The sequence below is a fragment of the Propithecus coquereli genome, unplaced genomic scaffold, assembly GCF_000956105.1.
Source record: "Propithecus coquereli isolate 6110/MARCELLA unplaced genomic scaffold, Pcoq_1.0 Scaffold82, whole genome shotgun sequence".
Classification (NCBI taxonomy): domain Eukaryota; kingdom Metazoa; phylum Chordata; class Mammalia; order Primates; family Indriidae; genus Propithecus; species Propithecus coquereli.
In genome coordinates this window covers 4,520,883-4,543,010 of record NW_012154396.1, presented here as the reverse complement: position 1 = coordinate 4,543,010, position 22,128 = coordinate 4,520,883, and the positions used below count along the sequence as shown (strand labels likewise).

The 22,128-nt window shown below is 38.5% G+C and overlaps 2 protein-coding genes across 2 annotated transcripts in view; both read right to left on the bottom strand.

The window, feature by feature from the left end:
• The window catches only part of ANKAR (ankyrin and armadillo repeat containing), a 77,449-nt gene extending 57,236 nt beyond the window's left edge, over positions 1 to 20,213 (bottom strand). The window contains exons 1-4 of the mRNA XM_012663644.1: positions 20,203 to 20,213; positions 8,276 to 8,911; positions 2,456 to 2,893; positions 427 to 590 (exon numbers count right to left, since the gene is read on the bottom strand). Coding sequence (XP_012519098.1) covers positions 427 to 590; positions 2,456 to 2,893; positions 8,276 to 8,876 — 1,203 coding nt within the window. The 5' untranslated portion in view covers positions 8,877 to 8,911; positions 20,203 to 20,213. The remainder of the gene's footprint in view (positions 1 to 426; positions 591 to 2,455; positions 2,894 to 8,275; positions 8,912 to 20,202) is intronic.
• ASNSD1 (asparagine synthetase domain containing 1) lies at positions 11,166 to 19,631 on the bottom strand. Its single transcript, XM_012663645.1, has 6 exons — positions 19,393 to 19,631; positions 17,560 to 17,613; positions 16,090 to 16,165; positions 13,872 to 15,427; positions 13,412 to 13,593; positions 11,166 to 11,539 (listed from the first exon to the last, which is right to left on the bottom strand). The coding sequence occupies exons 4-6, from the start codon at positions 15,333 to 15,335 to the stop codon at positions 11,290 to 11,292; spliced, it is 1,896 nt and encodes a 631-aa protein (XP_012519099.1). The 5' UTR covers positions 15,336 to 15,427; positions 16,090 to 16,165; positions 17,560 to 17,613; positions 19,393 to 19,631; the 3' UTR covers positions 11,166 to 11,289.
• Positions 20,214 to 22,128: the final 1,915 nt, after the last annotated feature.

Sequence of the window (22,128 nt, the reverse complement as noted above, 5' to 3'; positions counted from 1 at the left end):
ATTGCAATGTAGAATGTTTATAGTAAATTCCAGGTGAAGAATTACTGTTCCCAAACTTTAGAGGGTCTCTGTTCTAATACTAATCTTTAAGGAAAATGAAAGAGTATATAGTCAGCATCCAGGGATTTCTACTATACTCTTTGGTTGACTATTCTAGGGCAAATATCATCCATTAAAAAAATCTATAAATTCTGTGAGGATGGTAGCTTATTTATCATTTTATTTCTGACATCCAACACAGTACCTTACATATAGTTGCATTTAATTCATGTATGTTAAAATAATATATGAAAAAACCAGTGAATTGTGAGAATAATAATTTGGAGATCTGCCTACTGCCTGTACCAACAGAGGCTCATTCTGGTTGGAGAATAGGATGAAAGTTGTGAAATGACAAACTATCTCAGAAATGATAATAACTTAAACCTTAAAATCTTCCAAAGCATTCTCAATTGGAGAGGTGCTGATATCAAATTCAATTCCTCCATGAACATGAAAATATTTATTCTCGTTGTAGTGAAAATGCTGGCATTTAAAATCTCGTCCATAAATAAATGGAGGCAATTCTCGCTCTGTCTTGACCTTGTCATCTCCAAAAATGAAAACAAACTTTTAGTTAAAAGGTAAACAGCACATGTACAATCATATTTTGGGGATCTAAATTCTCATTCATGTAAACAAAGAAAATTCTACGTGAAATTAAAATCTGGGTAATTATAGTCCATAAAATTATTTATGCTGTTAATGTATATAAATATTTTGAACACTAAAATATATTTATAACATGCAGTTTGGGCATTTTCTGTAGTTTCATTGTACAGACATTTCAAAAGTACAGTTAAAACATAATTCTCCTTTTTTTTTTTTTTTTTATTTTGAGACAGTCTTGCTATATCGCCCTGGCTGGAGTGCAGTGGCAACAGCCTAGCTCACAGCAACCTCAAACTCCTGGGCTCAAGCAACCCTCCTGCCTCAGCCTCCCAAGTAGCTGGGACTACAGGCACACCCCACCATGCCTGGCTAATTTTTTCTATTTTTAGTAGAGATGGGGGTCTCGCTTTTGTTCAGGCTGGTCTCTAACTCCCGAGCTCAAGCGATCCTCCCATCTTGGCCTCCCAGAGTGCTAGGATTACAGGTGTGAACCACTGCACCTGGCCCAAAACAGTATTCTACTAACTGATTTTTATGAGTAAGCTCAAGACTAATATCTTACTGTCAATTATCAGAAAAGACTAAAAATTCTGTGTCTTGGAGAAACTTTCGTCAAATAAAAAAAACTTACCTTAGCTAGTTTAGGTAAAAAGAGACACTATAAAGAGATAGATAAGCATTTGTCACATAACAAAAATAACCAGGCCATATTTCAGGAAAGTAATGAAAGCACATGTAACTTATTTAAAAAAAATTGTCTCAAATCCCAGCAAGGTTTAAAATTATTCAGTATTTTGACTGGTTGGTAGAATATGGTTTCATCAATATAAGGTATATATTTTAAGAAATGTAAAAGGTAGCAAAAAGTACAAAGATAATATATACCCTGATCTCACCACCTAGAATTAACTACTACCATTTAATCATATTTGCTTCCAATAATTTAAGTAATAATACATTACAGATATAGCTAATGTTCTCTTTAAGTGAGGACCTCCCAGTTCCATACATGGTCCCTACCACCCAAGGGACAAGCACTGTCATGATTCCATTTTTAATAGTTCACAGATATGGATCATCTTCACCATCTGAATTCTTACGGTACAAATTTTACTAAATGGTTTACAAAACTTATGCTGAAAATTTGCCACCTGAATGGAAAGCCCCATTATAATAAGCCTACATGCTTGGACAACAATGAAAGTATATAAATTATGTGCTAATCTGGTAGGATTAAGAGTTTGCACTGAAGTCCTGTCAAATTCCATATAAGCATGGCCCTATTTCAGCTCTCCATTCTCTTTCCTTGCTCTATTTATTACAGTGCCAATACAACCTTCACTTAATTACTGTAGTTTTAATATGTTTCAATCTCTTTTTCAGAAATGTAAGCCCATTCACTATCCTTTGCTATTCCATATTAATTTTAGAATCAATGTGTTATGTAAACTTTAGTGAAAAACACAACAGGGATTTTGAACAGAAGTGCACTGAATTTATAGAGTAATTTGGATGAGATACAATATATTCACAGTGTTGTACCATCATGGGTATGGCATATTTTCCTATTCACTAAGAACTTATTTGAAGCCTTTCAGGAGCCCTTATAAATGATATAAATATATACGAAGTACTATGTACATATACCAAGTTTTCTTAATGACATTGGAGACACTGAATTTTGTTTTTTCTAACAGGTTACACAGGTTACTGCCTGGACCCACATACTAGAAACAATATTGAATTTAAATATAGATTGAATATATACCTATGTTTTATATTTGATTTTTTGCGATACTCTTACCTGAAAAAGGTGGAAGCAGACTATTTAAATATGGAACTTTCATTTTCTTTTTTAAACTCAGTAGAAATGGAATCAGAAAACATATTAACTTTAGGTATCCTATTCCTCTTCTTATTTCATTTTTCTTCTCAAAGTGTTTTTGAATAATCTTTTTTTGAAGATATAATCTTTGCTGTAGTCTCTGGTAGGTACAAATGTCTAGATAATCCTGATTATATTTTATAGCATTAGTAAGCCAATAGGCTGTTTCAAATATAAAGACATTTTTATACTGTTGAATTTGTGTGGTACTGAATGTCAACTTTAACATGATATTTTCAGCATATTTCATAAATACTTTTTTTTCTTCAGGGCTATTGGGATCATATGTTGGATCTTCATTCATATCTTCATCGTAAATTCCATTAAAGTCTGGATCCTTTGTAATATCAATCAAACCTTCACAGTAAAAAAGAAAGATTTTAGACAGTGAAAATTTCATATTAGGCTTCTGGGTAAATACAGAAGATTGAACACAGGGTTTCATCTTGAAATCCTACTAACATGACAGCAAAGGAATAATGGGATGCCAATAAAATTGTGTAAGCTAAAGAGCAGGCAGATGAGTGGATTATTAAACAGAGTGAAGAAAGATGGGAGCTTGTAGAATTTAAAAGGACAGATTTCCATTCTTTTTGTAGGAAAGAAACATAATACCACGGACACACATCGTAAGTCCCATCTTTGATCAAGAAAAATATGGAAGAACTATAAGAAAATGTGATCTTGGCTGGGCATGGTGGCTCACATCTATAATCCTAGTACTTTGGGAGGCTGAGATGGAAGGATAGCTTGATGCCAGGAGTTCAAGACCAGCCTGGGCAATACATCCAGATCCCTTTTCTACAAAAAATAAATTAAAAAAAATTACTTTGGGAGGCCGTGGCAGGAATACGCTTGAGGCCAGGAGTTTGAGGCCAGCGAAATTCCATTTCTACAAAAAAATAGAAAACTTAGCCAAACATGGTGGCAGGTGCCTGTAGCCTCAGTTACTCAGGAGGCTGAGGTGGGAGGATTGCTTGAGCCCAGGAGTTTGAGGCTGCAGTGAGCTATGATTGCACCACTGCACCCAGCCTGGGCAACACAGCAAGACCCCTGTCTCTGAAAAGGAAAAAAAAGAAAAAAGAAAAAATAGAAAATGTGATTTCTCTTTAAGCAAGGAATTGGCTTCTCACTTGGGTCAAAAGTATAACTTGGGCCGGGCGCAGTGGCTCACGCCTGTAATCCTAGCACTCTGGGAGGCCGAGGTGGGCAGATTGTTTGAGCTCAGGAGTTCGAAACCAGCCTGAGCAAGAGCGAGACCCCGTCTCTACTAAAAATAGAAAGAAATTAATCGGACAACTAAAAATACATAGAAAAAATTAGCCAGGCATGGTGGCGCATGCCTGTAGTCCCAGCTACTCGGGAGGCTGAGGCAGTAGGATTGCTTGAGCCCAGGAGTTTGAGGTTGCTGTGAGCTAGGATGACGCCACGGCACTCTAGCCCGGGCAACACAGTGAGACTCTGTCTCAAAAAAAATATATATATATAAATTGCTTTTTCAGGCCCAATGTTATAAATCTCTTCTTTTTGCTGATAAGAGAAGCTAGAAGCTAGACATACACAATAAACAAAGAACCTGTATGCTAAGTAATCATGATTTTACAAATAAGAATTAGAATTTGATTTTACTCTATACAAAATGACAAATTTCCTATGCTACATTTCCTTGCCATTTACAATGAAATTAAGGACTTTCTTGTTGTCAAATTGTCTTTTTAAGGTAGTTACATCTACAATGTTATACTTAATTTTGACTTGAGAAAACTGCTTGGGGTCATGAAACTTGACTGTAGAAAATGTGGAATTTGAAATATAGGTGCTTTAAAGTATAAATGATACATCAATGTGCCCCTGCCTTTCTTTTTCCTTTTTTCTTCCTCAAATCTATAAAAAAGGCAGAATATTCTTGGACTTTTTATTTTTTTCTTTCATTTTATTTTTTTTTAAGCAAAGCTCTGAGCTTGAAATCTTGGGCTTTTTAAATGGCCACTATAATTCATCTCCCTTTTGCGAAAAAAGGTAAGATAAATCATAAAGAGGATTATGAAGAAATTAGAGGGATTTTGACAGCTTAAAACAGTCTAAATATAAGCCAGAGGATTGTTGATACCACTAAAACTTTGTGGCTTGGGGTGAGTGGAAGCCAATCAGTTCTCACCACAGAACCGAAGGAAGGCTTAGAAATTGGAAGCATCTCCTGGAGGCTGTGAAGGCCAGGTTGTGGTGTAAGAATGGGGGCGGGGGAGGAAGGAGGATTGGTTCAAAGTCTGATAAAAGTGCCTTTAGATCTTTAGATCTTCTTCCCCAGATAGCAAAGCTCCTCCCCTATTCCTCCCTAAAGGGGGCTACAAAGCACAACTGAGGGCCGGGAAGTTGTGCTGATGATAGTAAGGGTTAAATGGGAGTCTGAGTGCTGAACAGGGAGATCCACTGACCTTTCCCCTCCACTGGCCCCAGACTCATTGCCCTCCCTCCAAGCAGGGCAATATCCTTACAGATATAACCCAGGGAAACATGAGGGTTTCCTCCTCATCGCCCTATAGTGTGGTCTACCAGTCAGTAAGCCCTGCTCCTGCCTCACTCCTAAATGAGAGCAAGCCGCAAGGATGCCAGACAGGTGAACAGAGCCTCAGGTGGAAGACAGACACCGGAACAACTGGGATGGAGGTGGGGGGCCCTACAGGAGGCTAAGAGAACAATCAGTTCCAACGATTCAATATTCCATTTTTATAGAGAGGAGTTTGATATTTCTGTCCAAAAGTCTGGGACTGAATTATATTAGTAAGTACACGGAAAACCTGGCTACTTTTTTTTTTTTTAAATGACATAATTGTTCATGCCATAAAAAATAAAGTTAATAAAGAAAGGAACTGTGATCATTATACATTACATAAATCAGTTAGGAAGAATATGTACAAAGTCATGATAAAGTAAATAATGAAAAAGGATTTAATCAAAAATTGGATAAAACTAAACTTGGAGGATGAGGGAAGGGAAACAGAACATTCCATTGCTTTGCCTTCTACACTAATCTCTTTTAATGTCATCTCCTACCCTGCTTTTGCTATTGAATTCCAGTTTATTTCTAAATGCCTAATAAATACCTTTCCTGGAATGTTACAGCAGCACTCCAAAACTAAATTCATCTTTTCTCTTTCACCAAATCTGCTCTTCTTTTATTCCCTATCTCAGTTAATGGTGCTATTTATCTATCAGTGTCTCAAACTACAGACCTGAGTCTCCTTCAGTTCCCTTTCTTTCATTCTATCTGTTGTTAACCATTTAATTTTGACATGCATTGAAAGTTTACTATGTGCTAAGCACTGTATAAGGTGCTGAGAATTTTTTTAAAAACAAAAAAAAGACAATTTTCTGTGCTCTCAAAGAGGACCTTAAGGTCTAACAAGGAAGGCAGAGATGTAGCCAATAATTTCAATACAAAATACAAAGTATTTTCTGTGCGAACTACAGTGTGCACCGTACAGTCCTAATAGAGGAGGCAGTGTGTGAATCAAGTGTCAAAAACTAAGTAGGAATAACCTGGGGAAGAATGTGGAAGAGTGTGGTGAGGTGGGCAGGGAGAAGGCGTTCCAGATACAGGACAGGGAATGAACAGAGGCCTAAAAAAAATAACCGTGTTTCATGTTACTAGCTTGATATTATTAATATTAATAAAGTCCCATCTTCTTTTTAGTATTACAATTAAAAGTTTCCCACCCCTGTTTTGCTATCGCGAGTCTTTTTCTTCTTTCCTCTGTCCCCCAAACCTCCTGTAAAGAGCCCAAGAATCCATAAATTAGTCAGATCAAGGGATCCACCCTAATTAAAATCCCTTCTCAGAAAACTGGATAATATAACCAGATTTTTGGTGTGCTCTATTCTCTACTACTGTTGCTACTGTTTTCTCAGAATGGGTGCTGCTGGTGGTCTTGTACAGTGCAAAGCTGTCTGAGAAATAAATGTTAACTTGGCCAACATTCATTCCCAGCAGTTTGCCCTCCCAGAAAAGGAGCTGGCTTCCTGCACAGTTCCCTGGAAATCCACTGCAGCACATTGTTTAAGGCAATCACAGGCTCAGTTGCAAGGTTTAAACCCAGTTTCCCAGTTAGTTATACCAAGAGAGGAGCTGCTGTTTTCCCAAATGTGAATGACAATGTAGCAATTTATGCTGCTAGCTTGCCATGATACAGCTGCAACTACAAGGCTCAGACACCAGCTCTCCGACCGTGCCAGTGGAGAGGTGGTCTGTTCCCTAACCTCAAACACTAAGCTTGGAGGAAAGGGCTGCGGCCAAGTTCCCGTGAGTCACACTGTGTATCAGACACCTTTTGTTCTCTACTTTTCATCCTTTCAGGCTACATTTTTAGACTTCAGTTGTTGGTCTACTAGCTCCACACAGATTTAACCTGACTGCACCTTGCCTTAGATGCACCACATGCCTCTTATTTTTGCCTGCAGTTTCCCTGCCACCACTGCGTTGGACTTGTGATGGATATCCTCCAGCTATTCTGATGTCTGAACAAATCTGAAAGTGTGAGTGAGTGAAACCCCTTGTAACCTCTGACCAAGCAGGGACAGGAGTCAGTGGATACGCTCACCTCTCTTCCATCCTGTCTTAATCCATGTGGGCTCCTATAACAAAATAGCATAGACTGGGTGGCTTATTTATTTTTTTAAGCACAAATATCATTTTCATTTTTTTCTTTTTCTCAAACAGATACTTTAGATTGCCTAAAGGCTGGTCCCTCCACTGGGGACTATACCTCTTCGGTTTGGTATGATGGACCCAGGGTTTCACCTCTGACAATTTCACTGAGGTGTGAGTTGATAGAGGTACTTCATAGGGTCCCTTCCACTTCTCTGTTTCCAACTGGAGCAGGGACCTGAAACAGGCAAACTCATGTACAGTGGTTAGCACCTGACCCACTCATTTGACTTATTGTTTTCCTCTATTCTATTTTACTTATGGTTATACTACCATACTTAACTCGGGGTGCTAGGAAGGGTCTCTCATAAACTGTTTTTTTTAGGGGCTTAACTTAAGCCTGCTTGTAAAGGGCTATCCTTATCCTGAGGAGGGCAAGCGGCAACACCCTATTTCGCTTTAGATGGGTTTCTTGTATCAATTCCAGGATGTATGTAATTTCTATTCTAGGTGTAGGGCTTTGCTTACTTGTTGGGTTACCTCCGCTACAAAGGAGGGTTCATTATCATCTTTGTGAAATGTCCAGGGCTCTGCAGAGTATGCTCCTGGGTCCTGTTGACATGGGGTGCCCGCTGACATCCTTGCTGGAGGAGGAGGAGCTGCTGAGCCATCTCTATAGCTGTCTGTCCACGGCATCCATCACGGGCATGTTATTCTCTATATGCTCAGCCTCTTTGCCTCTTTCCTCTATAATGGAAGTTTCCATCTAGATATCTGAATCTAAAAAGGGCTCATTTTTTCCTTACCAGTTTGGCACATGTCTATTTGGAATGATAGCTCATCACTCCCACCTCCTCTCCAGTGAGAGCCCCAGGTAAATTTGTAGAAAGGAAGGAAAAGCAAATCCAATTTTTGTCAGTATTGTCAAGGCTCTAACACTGTAGGAAACTGTACCCACTCCTGCTGATCCTTAACCTCCATGGAGTGCAGATCTTCACAAAGCTCCTGGCATCATCTTGATCACAGATAAATTACCTTTAAATTTAAAAAAATGGCTTCTAATGAAAATAATTAAGAAGTGTTAAATCTCTTACCTGCTGAACTAAACTCTGCAAAAATATCTTTACTTGTTTGAGGTTTCCCATCTGGGTCAATGTCCATGATGGTACGCCACAATTCTGAGAATCTAGCTCGTTTTTCTCTGGGCATGTATATTCCATGCCACAGTGCTTTCAGCATATAGTCAACATTGATCAGAATTTGTCCAATTCTGGTATCATAATAAGCTGGAGGTAATTGACAAGAAGAACTCTGATCATAATTAGCTTCCAAACTGATTGAAGGGATTTGATTTAAGCAGTAAATTCCAACAGCCAACTCCCTTATGATCTGATGGACTTCTCTATAGTCTAACAGGGCAGTAGGGTCCACAGGCATTAGTAGGATTGCAGTGGAGAAGCCTACATTATTCATTTGACTCATAATTCCACACGGGATGTCTAGTTGAGAGTGAACATCCTCTTTGGTAGACAACCAGCTAACCAGTGCAGTAGTTAGTAACTCTTGTACTTCACTCCGATCATATTTTTCAAAAAAAGCAGAAGCATTTCTCTGAACTGATAAATTTTCCAGGTAGGTCTCTTCATCTTGAATTTGATCAAATTTAGTTAATCCTTTTTTGGGCAATCTTAACATTCCTAATTCAATCTAGTATGTCCTTTTCGAAGTTTCTGCAATGAATAAAAAGGGAAAGATGATCAATAAATTTTGCCATGGCGATGAAACTGGATTTTTCTAGAAATAAATATGTACCTTTCATCTTTATAAGGTTAATTTTTTTATAGTCAACCATTATATTTTCAATCTAAACTAGTTGCAAGATGAGAAAGCTGAAATTTGAATTAAAATTGTAAAACCTTTAACATTAATCATTGTTCTGCTTTTCAAAAAAAGTCAAAAGATACTAAGAAGTCTGTGAAAAAGAAATTTTATTTATTTATTTATGTATTTTTTGGAGACAGAGTCTTGCGTTGTTGCCTGGGCTAGAGTGCAGTGGCGTCATCATAGCTCACTGCAGCTTCAAACTCCTGACCTCAAGCAATCCTCCCACCTCCACCTCCCAAAGTGCTGGGATTACAGGTGTGAGCCACAAAGCAGGCCAGCCAGGCTGTTATACATAATAGTTTTACTGATTTAATTTAATTGGTTTCATTATACAGTAGTTCTCAAAATTTAACTTGCATCAAAATCGCCTGGGGCTTGTTAAAACACAAATTGCTGAATCCCACCCCAGAGTTCCTGATTCAGTCAGTTGGAGTAGGGCCAGAGAATCTGCCTTTTTGTAAAGTTACAGGTGATGCTGATTCTGCTAGTTTGGGCACCACATTTGAAAACCCAGATGAGCTAGGGTTGTGGTTATGTCCACTTTACAGTCGCAGAAATGGAGAATAGGGAGGTTACAGGACATGCCTGAGGTTTCACACCTTTCAGAACCAGAGCCCAGGTCTGTCCATACTCAAGCCCAAGACCTATGTCCACTAGCAGCTCGCGTCCACCGCGGCCCGGGAAAGGGGAAAGAACAAGGAAAAAGAAGGAACCTACTTTAAAACGATTGTTTTCTAGTCCAGGAGAGGGAAACTGCGTCCACGCTGTTCCGGTAGTATTCCCAGGAACCAGGGACACTTGTCACCGCCTTGCGTGGCTTCTCGCGGGGCCTTGAACCTGCCGTCAGGACCGCCCACCGCCACCGCGGGCGACGGCAGGGAGACGCTCGGGCAGGATCTGAGAGGAGCTTTCAGGACTTTTCGCCCTTTCGCCCCACCGTAGCCGCTGGGCCCTCCTGGGAACCCCCGGCCTCGCTTGCGGACTCCCGCCGCCGCCCAGGCGTGGGTCGAAGCCGTTGGTCCCCGGGACCCTGGGGTGGCCGCGCCGCTCGTGAGCGGGAGCCCGCGGGAGGACGCTGGGAACCCCCGGCGGCTTCCGGCTGCAGCGCCTCCAGCAGGCGTCGCGCCTCCACCGCCGCTCAAATTCCTCCCTGACCCCGCTCTGGGCACTGTGCTACTCTATTCGTCTCTGTTAAAACAATAAATAGAGTAGCAGAGGCGAAAGCGCCAGGCTTTGAGGTCGTCCCGAGTTGGAATCCCATCTCCATCATCATTCTTTCATTGAACAAACGTTTATGGAATACCTATTATGAGCCAGGCACTGTGCTAAGGGGCTGGGGACTCTAGAAAGCAGGGCAGACACAAAATCCCAGGGAGCTTACAGGTATATTTAAGAATGTGACAAATATAAGATGCAATGACAGCGTATGAATGAAAGTTAAGCTAGACCAGGGGTGGGGAAAGGCTGCCCTGAGGAAGTGGCCTTTTAAGCCGAGCCTGGAAGATGAAAAAGAGCTATCCAAGTAAAGAATTGGAGAAGTAGCTTTTCAGGGACATGGGAAAGCGGCTACCACAGAGAGTTAGTCTGGGGGGAAAAAACTGTCTCTCTTCACTCATACACAGCATTTCTGACACCAGATGTGTGCTTTTTTTCCACATCAAGCAATTCTCCAACTCTTTGAACATCAGCTGGGTGCCCTACAATTTAATTCAATTCTGACTCTATCTTCCTGGAGTTAGTGTCAGATCCTGCAATTTAAGGGCTCAGTCCCACAAGACTGCCCCCACTTCAGATGCCAATTCCAAGTCTGGACTTCTTGGGCTTCTGGCAGACCAGCTATAAATTGGGGGTTCCCACAATCGCCCACTCTGGTTCAATAATTTGGGAGAATTGCTGGCAGGACTCAAAGACACTTTAGTTATTGGTGACCAGCCCCATCCTGAGGCTCCCTAGAGATCTCAATCTAAGTCACTTCGCTAGCATAATAAACTCAGGTGTGATGGAAGGGGTTCATTACGAATAACAAAAGACACTCCAATCATTTGGGAAATGCCATGGTTTTGGCAGCTCTGTGACAGGAAAAGTAAAAATTCACCTAAATGAACTTTAAAACCACTACATTAATAAACAGCACAGTATTTTATTTTTATGTAACTCTCATTCAGTATTGTTACATTGTGAAATCATATTATGATTTAATCTACTTTTCAATAGATAGGTTTTCTCAGGAAATGACTTGGAGCCTTTCACATTTATCAGATGCCTTTTCATTATTCTTTTCTATCTTTGCAATTCTCGATCCAAACTGCATGGCCCGTTTTGGCAGAAGAGCAGAGGCGCTAAGACCAAGTTCCACAGCTGCAAGGCGTAAAATTAGTTTTTCACCAATTCCACGGGGTAAAGTCAAGTTTGCCTTTTCCCAGACTGGTAGGGAATTTAGAAAGGAGACAACGTTTTCATCCAGGAAAGGAAATCTAAAATAAACAGATAATATAACCACTATGTAAAAATAAAATCAGTGTTATAATTTTATAATGTTATAATTTTTACACAATTTTATAGCTGAAATTTAATCATATTTAAAAGTGTTTCGTAGCACATGACTAATGTTAATATATATGCTAAAAAAGTCTAAGTCTCAATAAATAAATTAGGCCTATGATGTCAAGAAATAATTTCAAATTGTTTCACAAGGAATCTTTGGGGAGGCTTTGAAAACAAGAATGATCTTAACTATTCAATCTGTGTCTGATCTTTATCATGTCTAAAGAAATGACACTGTAGGGATATGAAACCAATATAGAAGGGCTCCACAATACTGAACTTGTGAAACACTTGTGTTAAAATTTCATGGTCTCAAAATTGTTTAATTACATTTAAGCTGATTAAATGCTGACATATTCATTTAACAAAACAAAATATTTGTGCCCTTTTGGCGTCCCCAATTTCTACAAAATTCTGTTCTTTTTGTTTAAAATACTTTAACACCCACCCCCTACATCAATTCCTCAAAATGCAATACAGTTATACCGATTTTTCCATTTCATTACATTTTATTCTAGCTTGAGTAGAGAGAATAGAGAGAGTAAAGAATTAATTGTAAAAGCAATTTTAAATAGAGAATCTAATCAATAGATTACTGTTAATATGTATGTCAAGATACTTAATACTTTCATATGGGGCCTTTAGAAGTGCTTTTAGTAGATAAAATAAATTCCCTTCTTTCTGACCTAGCTGAAATGACACACTGAATTTCTTTCTCTTTCATTCTCTCCCACTCCAACTCCCTCTCTTTCTCTCTTACATCCTTTAAAGGGCAGTTTACAGACTTTGTATTGTGGTATTAGTTATCCCTTTATAATGAAATCTTGAAAATTATGACAGCATAATGACATAGTAGTCAAAATTTTACATGCATCAGGACTGTAAACATAAGAGTGACAACTGTCTAAAGGCAACCAAGAGTCAACAAGGGGAACAAGGGAAAGACTGAAGTAGAGACAAGAAACAATGAATTTTCAGAAAGAGAGAGTAGGTACAGTATGATGTTTCAATTCTCATGAAGCTTACTGAGATTCCCTATTCTTGCACGCTTATACCTTTGTAATAAACTACCACTTAATAAATTAGCCTACTTGAACAGAGTTTTTTCGCTCTTTATAACTAAATGTTATATCTTCCTTTATCCTTAATGCTTTAGAAAAGTTTAAGTATTGCACTACTAATGTAGGTAAAAATAAACCCCTGAGACTAAAAAAGAATACATACATGAAAATTCCTTGATCTCTGGTGAAGGTTTTATGCAATCTGCAACATAAGACTAAATTGCATTCTAAAATCATATAGCAAAGGAAAATCCAGTTTTAAGAACACCACTCAATTCAGTATGGATCTATACATACAGAAATATCTATAGAGACAAAGCTAGGTTCTACAACATTGGAGGAGACAAGCTTGCACATGGAGCTGACACCCTTATTGGGAGGAAAGCAAACATTTTAAACAAAACAAAACCCTTTAACTACCTTTCCTTAGTATTTCACTATCTCAGTTTTACTTTTATAGTCTTTTTCATTGCATTCTTAAAAACAAATCATGTCATTGTGTCACTTTTGAAAATTATTGGAAAGACATTTCTCAGAGAATGAATTCTGGAAAACAATGGCTCCCTGCTTCCTCCCAGCTTTGCTTCTAACTGTCTGAGTGTAATATAAAAGTAAGCTATTACTGCTGCTCCTGTTACTCATCTGAGCAGTCTCCAAACAAAAAAGGAACTTAAAAGTCTCCATTTCCAATCTGCTGGTTTTACAAAAATACCCTAACAACATTCAAATAGTTAGAATTACCTTGCTTCTTTTCCATGATCACCAATAACTCTGTCATCACGACCAAGATTTCTAGAAGAAATTCGACCTAGTTCCATCACAATTTCCTTATTCAATCCTTCCAGCCCATGTGTCTGAAAGCGGACACGATGACGAGAATAACCTGCCAGTTGCTCATCTGCACCAATTCCAGTGAGAACTACCTATAAGGTTTAAAGAGATCCATATAAAAATGTTATTGACTACATAGTAAAGAAAATAACTAAGATAAAAGGAAAGCTTAAACAATTGTAACCCTAAAGATAATACTTTTGGAGAAAAACCACCAGATAAAATAATAGTAAAATATGCCCAATTCTTAAGAAGTCATATGCTTTATGTTGTAGTTTAAATACAATAAAATATGCTCTATTCTAGTAAAAGCTTTAAAGGTCAAAATTAGGTCTCAGAAATTCTTATGAGCAGAAATACTGTGCCATACCTTTGCACTGCTCTGATATGATTTCATGTGATCCTGGGTCGCTAACCAACCAATTCCTCTAGAAGCAAACCAGACTGCACAGCCAATGCTATCATCCAAAACTGTGTCCAAGGGCTGAATTAAGTGACATATTTGAGTTCTTCTTAATTTCTGCAGTTCTTCCAGAGAAACGTTGATTTCAACAAAATTCCAAATTCGGGAAGGGTTAATAACTTGTAGTTCTTTTAGTCCTGCTCTTCCTGTAATTCGATCTGGTACATTGAATTGTTTATCAGGACTGGCACCATCAGTGGCAGCAACATTTTTAGAGAATTCTTCAGAAGGTATTTCACAATGATTTTTCTGTTTACTCCTTTTTTTGTTAAAGTTAGTTGGTATGGTCTTTTCTCCAGTCATGAAAGCTACATTAAGAAGATCAATTGGTTCATCTAAGGGAATATGACGGTCAGCAAGGGTTGCAATAACCATGGAATCGATGCCCCCAGAAAACAGGATTGCAACATTTGCTTTCCTTTCACAAGTTTTCAAAACTTCATTTGGTGCCAGGTTTTCATCCCTAGGTAAACACAGGACACGTCTCTCGACTGCAACACTCAGGACGTCAATAAACTGCTGAACTACTTCCTTTGTGTGCCCATCAGCAAGAAAGACCTGAAGTGTCTCTCTTGTAGTTGGGATGCTGGAAATATTACTGCAATGAGTCTCCAATGGAGTTTGTGGCAACAACATATTTAAAGGGATAATAGGTTTTTCCAGATATAGTTTGGCTTCATTTGCTACCACTGATACAAATGCTGGTAAGTCTGCTGATATCTGAGTCAGGCTATTAACACATTCTTCAACAATATTCTCCCTAGAAATATATTTCCAAGGATACAATTTTAATACCACACATCTGGAGATAGTAGGAGACTTAAGATCAATTCTGAAAACTCCAGATGCTGGAACTTCTTGCCACTGATTTGCCACTCCTGATGTTTGGGTACCAACTGAAGAGAGGCAGAAACTCTTGCCCAAATTACTAAAATGCCAAAGCAAGCTGCGGCGACCAAAGAAATCCCTACCAAACCATAAATAATGAGTAGATGCTTGATAATATATAAAAGACCAAGGACCTTGGACTTTTGAGAAGAGTGACAAAATGTCAGATTCACTCTTACAAGAGGAAAGATAATTAAACATAATTTGAGTATCATTCTCTTCAGCTTCAACCTTTATTCCACTAAAGACTTCTCCATTCCATAGGAACACATTGCCTCTTTCATCTTCCAGGGGCTGGGCAGTCAAAACACCTCTCAAGTGAAGCACGTGGCCAGAAAATAAACACTGGTAGTTAACATCAGACTTTAACAGCTGTTTACTACTACTGGGTCCCCGTCGCTTAAGATTATACAGTAAATCCTCTTTTAAATCTTTACTGAAATTATCAATGGAAAAGCTTACAGAACAACAAATGCCACACATTGTTACGTGATATCAGGTTGATTACTTCTTGATTTTGGTCTTCTCTGAGTTTTCTATTTCTTGGTATTCTTTTTTCAGTTCGTCTAACGTGTCTGTGGCAGGGAGGGAGAAGAAATGTTAAATAAAAATTTTTGGACTTTTAACTAGTAATTCATAGGGCAATATAGGCCATTTATCAAGATCGAACTATGAGTACATGCCATGTTAGTGCCAATAACAATTTACAAAAGGTTACTAATAAAGAATGTTTTATTAGTAATAATAATAAAGAATCTTTTACAAAAATAGTTTCTGTTTGCTGAGTGCTTATTTTGGCTCAGGTACTTGGCTAAACAAGTTTCATCTTATTTAAATCCTAAAAGACCCTGGAGGCTCAACGTATTTCACTCAAAGTCACAAAGGTAAAAAGTGGTAATGGTTTTTCATACTTAGATTTGTCTGAAACTCTAAAACACAGGTTAATATAATAAAAATTGCTTTCTAACACATCTGATGATACACACACACACACACATATTAAACTGTAGACTCTTCTTTAGAAGGCTAACTTTAAGAAAACCAAACCACTGCATGAAACCTTAGATATATATTTTAACATTTAGATACAGGCAGTATAATTTGGGTACCACTATGAAGTTCCACAGAGAGCCATCAAAAGACTTTCTGTGCCTTTCCATATAAGACACCCAAACCCTGCCCTTCACCTCCCCCCACCCCACCCCACCGCCACCCTGAAAACAAAATACTCACTTACTTTTGCTTTGAGAAAGCATTTCTGTTCGGTCTGCAAGAAAGAATATGTTGCTGTTCTGTTGCTGCTTGTATACTTTCTGCAAAACATAATGTAGGAGAATTCAAGACTTGATCTAAAAAGTAGCAGATGTCAAAACCCTTAACTCTATTATCACTTATTCTTGAACTTCAGTAATATGTATTCAGTACAATACTTCTAGCAAATACAGATAAACAAAAATCATCCATTATCCTACCACTTAGAAATTGCTACAATTAACACTGAGGTGAAACTCTATTTTGTCTGCATGTACCATAATACCACTTTTATATTTAAAAAAGGCTCCTATTATGCCTACAGGTTTATGATTTGCTTCTATTAATAAACAACATATTGAGAACACTTTTTCTTATCAATAAGTGTTTTTTTTCTTTTTTTTACAACACTGCCGTATAGGTATAACATTGGAGTTTATTTGCTCAGTCTTCAAGTTTTAGACATTTCAGGTGTTACCAACTCTTAATAATCAATGTTGTGATGAATATCTTTGTAACTAAATTTTTGTGCACTCCCATGATTCTTTCCTAAGTATCAATTACTATAAATGGAACTACTAGGTCGAAGTGCTATACAGTTTTAAGGCACTGATACATTCTGCCAACTTGCCCTCCAGAAAGTTTGTATTAATTGTGTCTTAACTTGTAATATTCTATAAGTGACATATCAGAAATGTCTAACCTGCCAGTTATCAAGTGATCTTTTTTTTTTTTTTTTTTTGAGACAGAGTCTCACTCTGTTGCCCTGGCTAGAGTACAGTGGCATCATCATAGCTCACTGCAAACTCAAACTCCTGGGCTCAACAATCCTCCTGCCTCAGCCTCCAGAATAGCTGGGACTACAGGCATGCACCACTGCAGCTGGCTAATTTTTCTATTTTTAGTAGAGACAGAGTCTCGCTCTTGCTCAGGCTGGTCTCAAACTCCTGAGCTCAAGCAACAGGCAATCCTCTTGCCTCAGCCTCCCAGAATGCTAGGATTATGGGCATGAGCTATCTTGGCTGGCCACCAAGTGATCTTTAAAATTAAAGAGTTCAAAATAATTTCTTCCTGAACTTTAAAATGTAATTTTTGATAGTATAACTACACATGAAGCAGTGGCTTCTCTGTTTATGAATACATTAATGGAAATGGCATTAAATAATCATGTTAAGCATTCAGAATATTTATGTAAAAATTTGGGGGGAGGGGAAATAATTTATCCTTTTTTAATTATCCACATTCATTTAAAGAAAGTTTCCTCTCTTCTCAATATATTTAAAAGTTCATTTATTTCAAAAGAAAAAACCAAATTCAAATATAAAATAAATATCATTAGTGATTACAGCTCTAAGATACCAAAAGACAATTAGTACAATTCTTATAACTTTAACATAGAGTTAATATAAATAACCAAACCTCCTACATACTATTCAGAATTCCTCTAATAACTCACCCTATTCTTCTTCAGGTTAGACAGCTCGTCCACAACTATTTTTTGTTCTTTTATCTATTAAAATAAAGAAAAACTCCTTTAAGTGCTTGTTTTAAAATTAGAGAGGGACTATTATGTACTGATTGTCCGAATGGGCAGACTGTGAATATACAGATTCGTTTCAACAGCAGTCTTTGTGGGGGTGTAAATGGGGAAAAGTTGGAAAAGAAAACAGTGATTAGATTTGCCAAGTGTTAGGCGACCCATTGAGCCCAGACTAGGGGTTTGGTGTTTATACCCAGCATTCATACCAAGGACCACAGTTACTAAACAAAGTGTATAACTTTTATTAAAAATAGACACTGTGCACCAGAAGTAATAGCGGTCTTTCAATTAATTCTTTTAAGTTGTGCTTTAGCTTAAAAGGGAAATGGAATGAGGGGTGGGGTACTTCCCGCCCCACCCCCCAATTACCAGTGCTTTTTATGCTTTATGTATTAAAGGGTGCAGCCAGACATTTGGATCAAGGAAGTAGTATTAAAGCCATATCTTGGGCAGTAAGACCTACCATTGTCCATCTTTGCATTTCTCCTCTTTGTATCTCCTAGCACTGTTGAACCAGGCTTCATTTTTTATTTGTAGGAGAGGTCAACTAAGCGAAAACCAAGTTTCTGTTTAACCCTTTTCAGTAACTGTAGTTATTTCATGAACGTGAATGATTACATAGTATCGCTAGTGTCTCTAAATGCAGGCTTTATAATCTCTGCTACTTTACACACCTCAGGGATCTGCTATCAGTATGTATAAGTGGCTTGCTGTGCTTGTGATTAGAGTGGGCTGTGTGTATTGTGAAAATTTAGCCCCCCCCATCCCCATAAGTGTGCACTTTTCTGTCTACTCAGTTGGCAGAGTTGTGGTAATGGACTAATGTTGAATTCCAAGGCCGAATTTGTAAAATGTCCTTGAGACTTATGTTTATATACAGTGCTTTCCCATTCATTTTAAGAAGGGCAGATACACATTTCACTTTACATGAAAGAAGGAAACTGTGATACAGGAAGATTAAAGAGACTTGCCCAAGATGTCACTGTGAGTTTGGGACAGAAAGTAGAATCTAGGGTATGTAATATCTGAAAGGCTACAACCATTCTCCTCCACCCCCGCTACCCATATATTTTTAAAGATTTTGTTTGTTTATGACAGTTAAGACTAATATTATACTGACTCCCTGTCTTCCCAATTTTGATAGAGGGTGACAATCAGATGTGTGTTTTAGGACCACTGCTCTGGTTAAAGTGGAGAGATGATTAGAAGGTGGTAACAGGTAGATGATGAGAGATCGGTTAGGAAGCCCTTGCGCGGGGAGGGGGGGCTCCGAAGGCAGATGATGGTGGCTTGCTTGGGGTAGTAAGAGTGTACACAGTGATAAAGGGACGTGTTTGAAATGAGCTTCAAAGGCACGAATGACAGGCCTTCGTAATGGACGTCAAGGATGGCTCCGGGTTGCTGGCATGGATAACTGGATGGAGAATTTCCGCGGCAGAACAGATTTGGGGTTGGCGGTATTTCTAAAGCTCTAAGAAGAGTAGGGAGGAAAAACCCAACCAAAACTCCGCCCCACTGCCACGGGTGTCTACTCTCGGGGCCAATTTCAGAGTTTCCCTTATCACAATAATTTTTAGGAAAGGGAAGGATTAACTGTAGCTGTCAAGTGCCGTGAGTAAAAAGAGCAAAGGAGCAGGTCAAAGCCCCGCCTGGGTCAGGCCGGCCACGCTGCCCCAGGCAGACCATCTTCAGGATCGAGTGGCGCCCGCTCTCGAGCCCGAGGGCCTTCTTGTCGCATCCCACACTCACCTTGTTGCTTAGATCCTCTTTGTATGGGGTCGACTCCTCGGTGGAAACCAGCACAGCGCTGTCCTCCGAGTGCGTTCCCCGGCTGGGCATCTCCACCAAGCGCAAGATGCGCAAGCTACGCAGCTCTGCTGAAACCCCAACAGCCCCCTGCCCCGGCGACAGCGCGTGCGCACTACCAGGGGCTCCTTCCGTTCCTTTTCCTCTTTCTTGATTCTTAACCAATAGCGTCTGCGAGCTCACTTGAACGCCTGCGCCGTCCGGATCTGGTCTGGGAGCAGTGTTGCGCCTGCGCACGGCTACTTAGGGAAGCAAGAGAGCAAATGAGGCAGCCTGGTTGCAAAATCTGGGAGGTTCCTGAACTGTGCCCTAGCGGATCGGATGTAGAAACACACTGGTGGTTTCTTCACGCCCTCGCATCTAGTATACTGCAAGTTATATGCGTCCTCCCTCTAGTGGTAAATATAAAGAATAGTAGCTCAGTAGGAATACCGCTTCGTATTTATCTAGGCAAAGATATGAAGCTGAGGCATAGATTCAAGAGATATAAAGTTGGCAACAGAACTGTATAGATATGGTAAGTTTTTGTTAACTTGTGGTTAGGGCTGCCAAATAAAATATAATTTTATGTGAATTTCGGATGAACGAGTAGCTTTTTAGTACATATTAATATTTGTCCCATGCAATATTTGCAATATTTCATTACTCTGGAAAAAAATGGCTAAAACTTGAAAATAGGCAAAAGATACTACTGAATATTCTTTCAGTGCTGCTACAGGTTTGACTTTTATTTTCACTGTTCGGCTGTTTTACAATTCTGCAGGGGCAAGTTAACTTGTAGATTTTTGTCTGGTAGAGATGAAATAATTTCTGTTTGGTGGACCAGATACACCCACGTGTTATGATTTATTGTTCTGTAAGACATTAATCAGTTTTGTATCTAACACTGCGATCCTATCCTAGCATTTCTTTATTAATATATACTTAGCTTCTCATATGCCTAGCTTCTCAAATACTCCTTTAATTGGTTTTGACATCTTACCAGTTCCCTCATTAATTAATGAGTTGAATAAAACTTTGACGTGTTCATTTTGTGTTTATATTAGAGACATCATTTTACATTTGTCTCTAATATTGGAGAATTATACTCTAATATTGGAAATCTTGAGGCTCCACGGAGATGCCCAAGTGGACTCATGTGATGAAGCCAAACAGTATGACTAAAGAAATGTATACTTCATGGGTTGTTTAAGCCCAGGTATGTCTTTTATTGACTCAGAATAAATACCACGTGGTTATATTATTTTCTTTTTATTAATTTTTAAAAAGTTTGGTTTTGCTTCTTATTTGTTCATTCCTGATAAGTTATTCCACATTGGTAGCAGCAATAACTGGAAATTTGGTATTACAGTCTAAACATTTGTTGATACCTGTTGGTTGATGGACATCTAGCCTCTGTGAGAAGAGAGGTGACAGAGAATCCAGCTTGTTAGTCTTTTCGTTTGTCTTTCATGGGCCCAAATTAGTTAAGACTTTGTGCCTACTTGGGAGGAGAACAGCTATTTGAGATCTGGGCTGGTGAGTTTTTGTATTTCTGTGTTTACTTTTTTTTTTTAAACCTAAAGAACTTGTAAAGCATTGTCCATGTTTACTTTTGATCTGAGATTGAGGTTGTAAAACTGAAGCTATAAACCGTCTATGTGTGTGTCTATAATTTAGAGCAGGTTTTATATCTCATTGCATGAATGTAAAATATTTTCCTACTTCTGGAGCGAGTTAATAAATTCCATTATAGTGTCTCTTAAATTAAGGGACCTATTTTCTGACTGGTTTATAGAGATAAGCAAGCACTTGTATATATCCTCAAATTTTAAAAAGCCCAGAATTTCTAGTACTTTAAATGTGTTAGACTTTTAAGAAAAAAAGTTCTTATAAAATTGCTAGCTCAGAAACACTTTAAGAATCAAATCCAAGTTTAGGAAAAAGACAGTTCTAACATGAAGTATCACTTTGGGTTTTTGTTTGTTTGTTTGTTTTTTCTTCTACTCTCCCTCCCCGCCAAGTATCACTTTGTTCCAGAATGTGAAAGAGCACAGTGAAAAACAAAACTTGAGTATAGCAAGTTGGAGAAGGTTTGATGAAAGTGAATTTTGTTTGTCTTGGTATATAATACCTGGCTCTGAAAAAAAACTATGAAATTTTAAAATTTAAACATTTAAATTTTAAACATTAAAATTTTGGCAAAGCACATTCAGTTTTGAAGTCTTATTTGCAAGATAACTATTTTTAAAAGATCTTTACCACCAAATATTATGTTAATGAAAAACTAAAATTAGGAATTTTCTCTTTTAACCCACCTCCTGGATCCATTTCCCAAAACCTATTAATACATCCCCTGACAAATTGAATGCCATTTTAACTAGTGTTTAGAGATGGTGGTGAGACTTATCTGTAAAGCTAAAGAGACTGAGTATCCTGGTGTATTAATCTTCTTTCTACCCCACCTTCTAGTGCGGTGTCTGTCAGAGTGGTAGATCTGGTTGATGTTTGAATTGACCGACTAACAATCATGTCCATATTGAGTAGGCAGAAACACTGCTGATTGGCCTATAGCTGTTCACTCCCTTTTGGAAGTGGGCTGTTGCTTGTGGCTCTGCCTGGTTCTGATATTTTTGTTTATTCACAGGGGCCACCCAAGATGACACAATATTAAACAAAATGGTGACAATCATTTTAGTA

Excerpts from the sequence above, each read along its gene's own strand:
- ASNSD1 (XM_012663645.1), bottom strand. The coding sequence starts at position 15,335 with ATGTGTGGCATTTGTTGTTCTGTAAGCTTTTCCATTGATAATTTCAGT. Across the intron at positions 13,594-13,871 it reads CATATCAGAGCAGTGCAAAG|GTAGTTCTCACTGGAATTGG; the intron begins GTATGGCACAGT and ends TAAACCTTATAG. Across the intron at positions 11,540-13,411 it reads GATCATGGAAAAGAAGCAAG|ATTTCCTTTCCTGGATGAAA; the intron begins GTAATTCTAACT and ends TGTTTATTTTAG.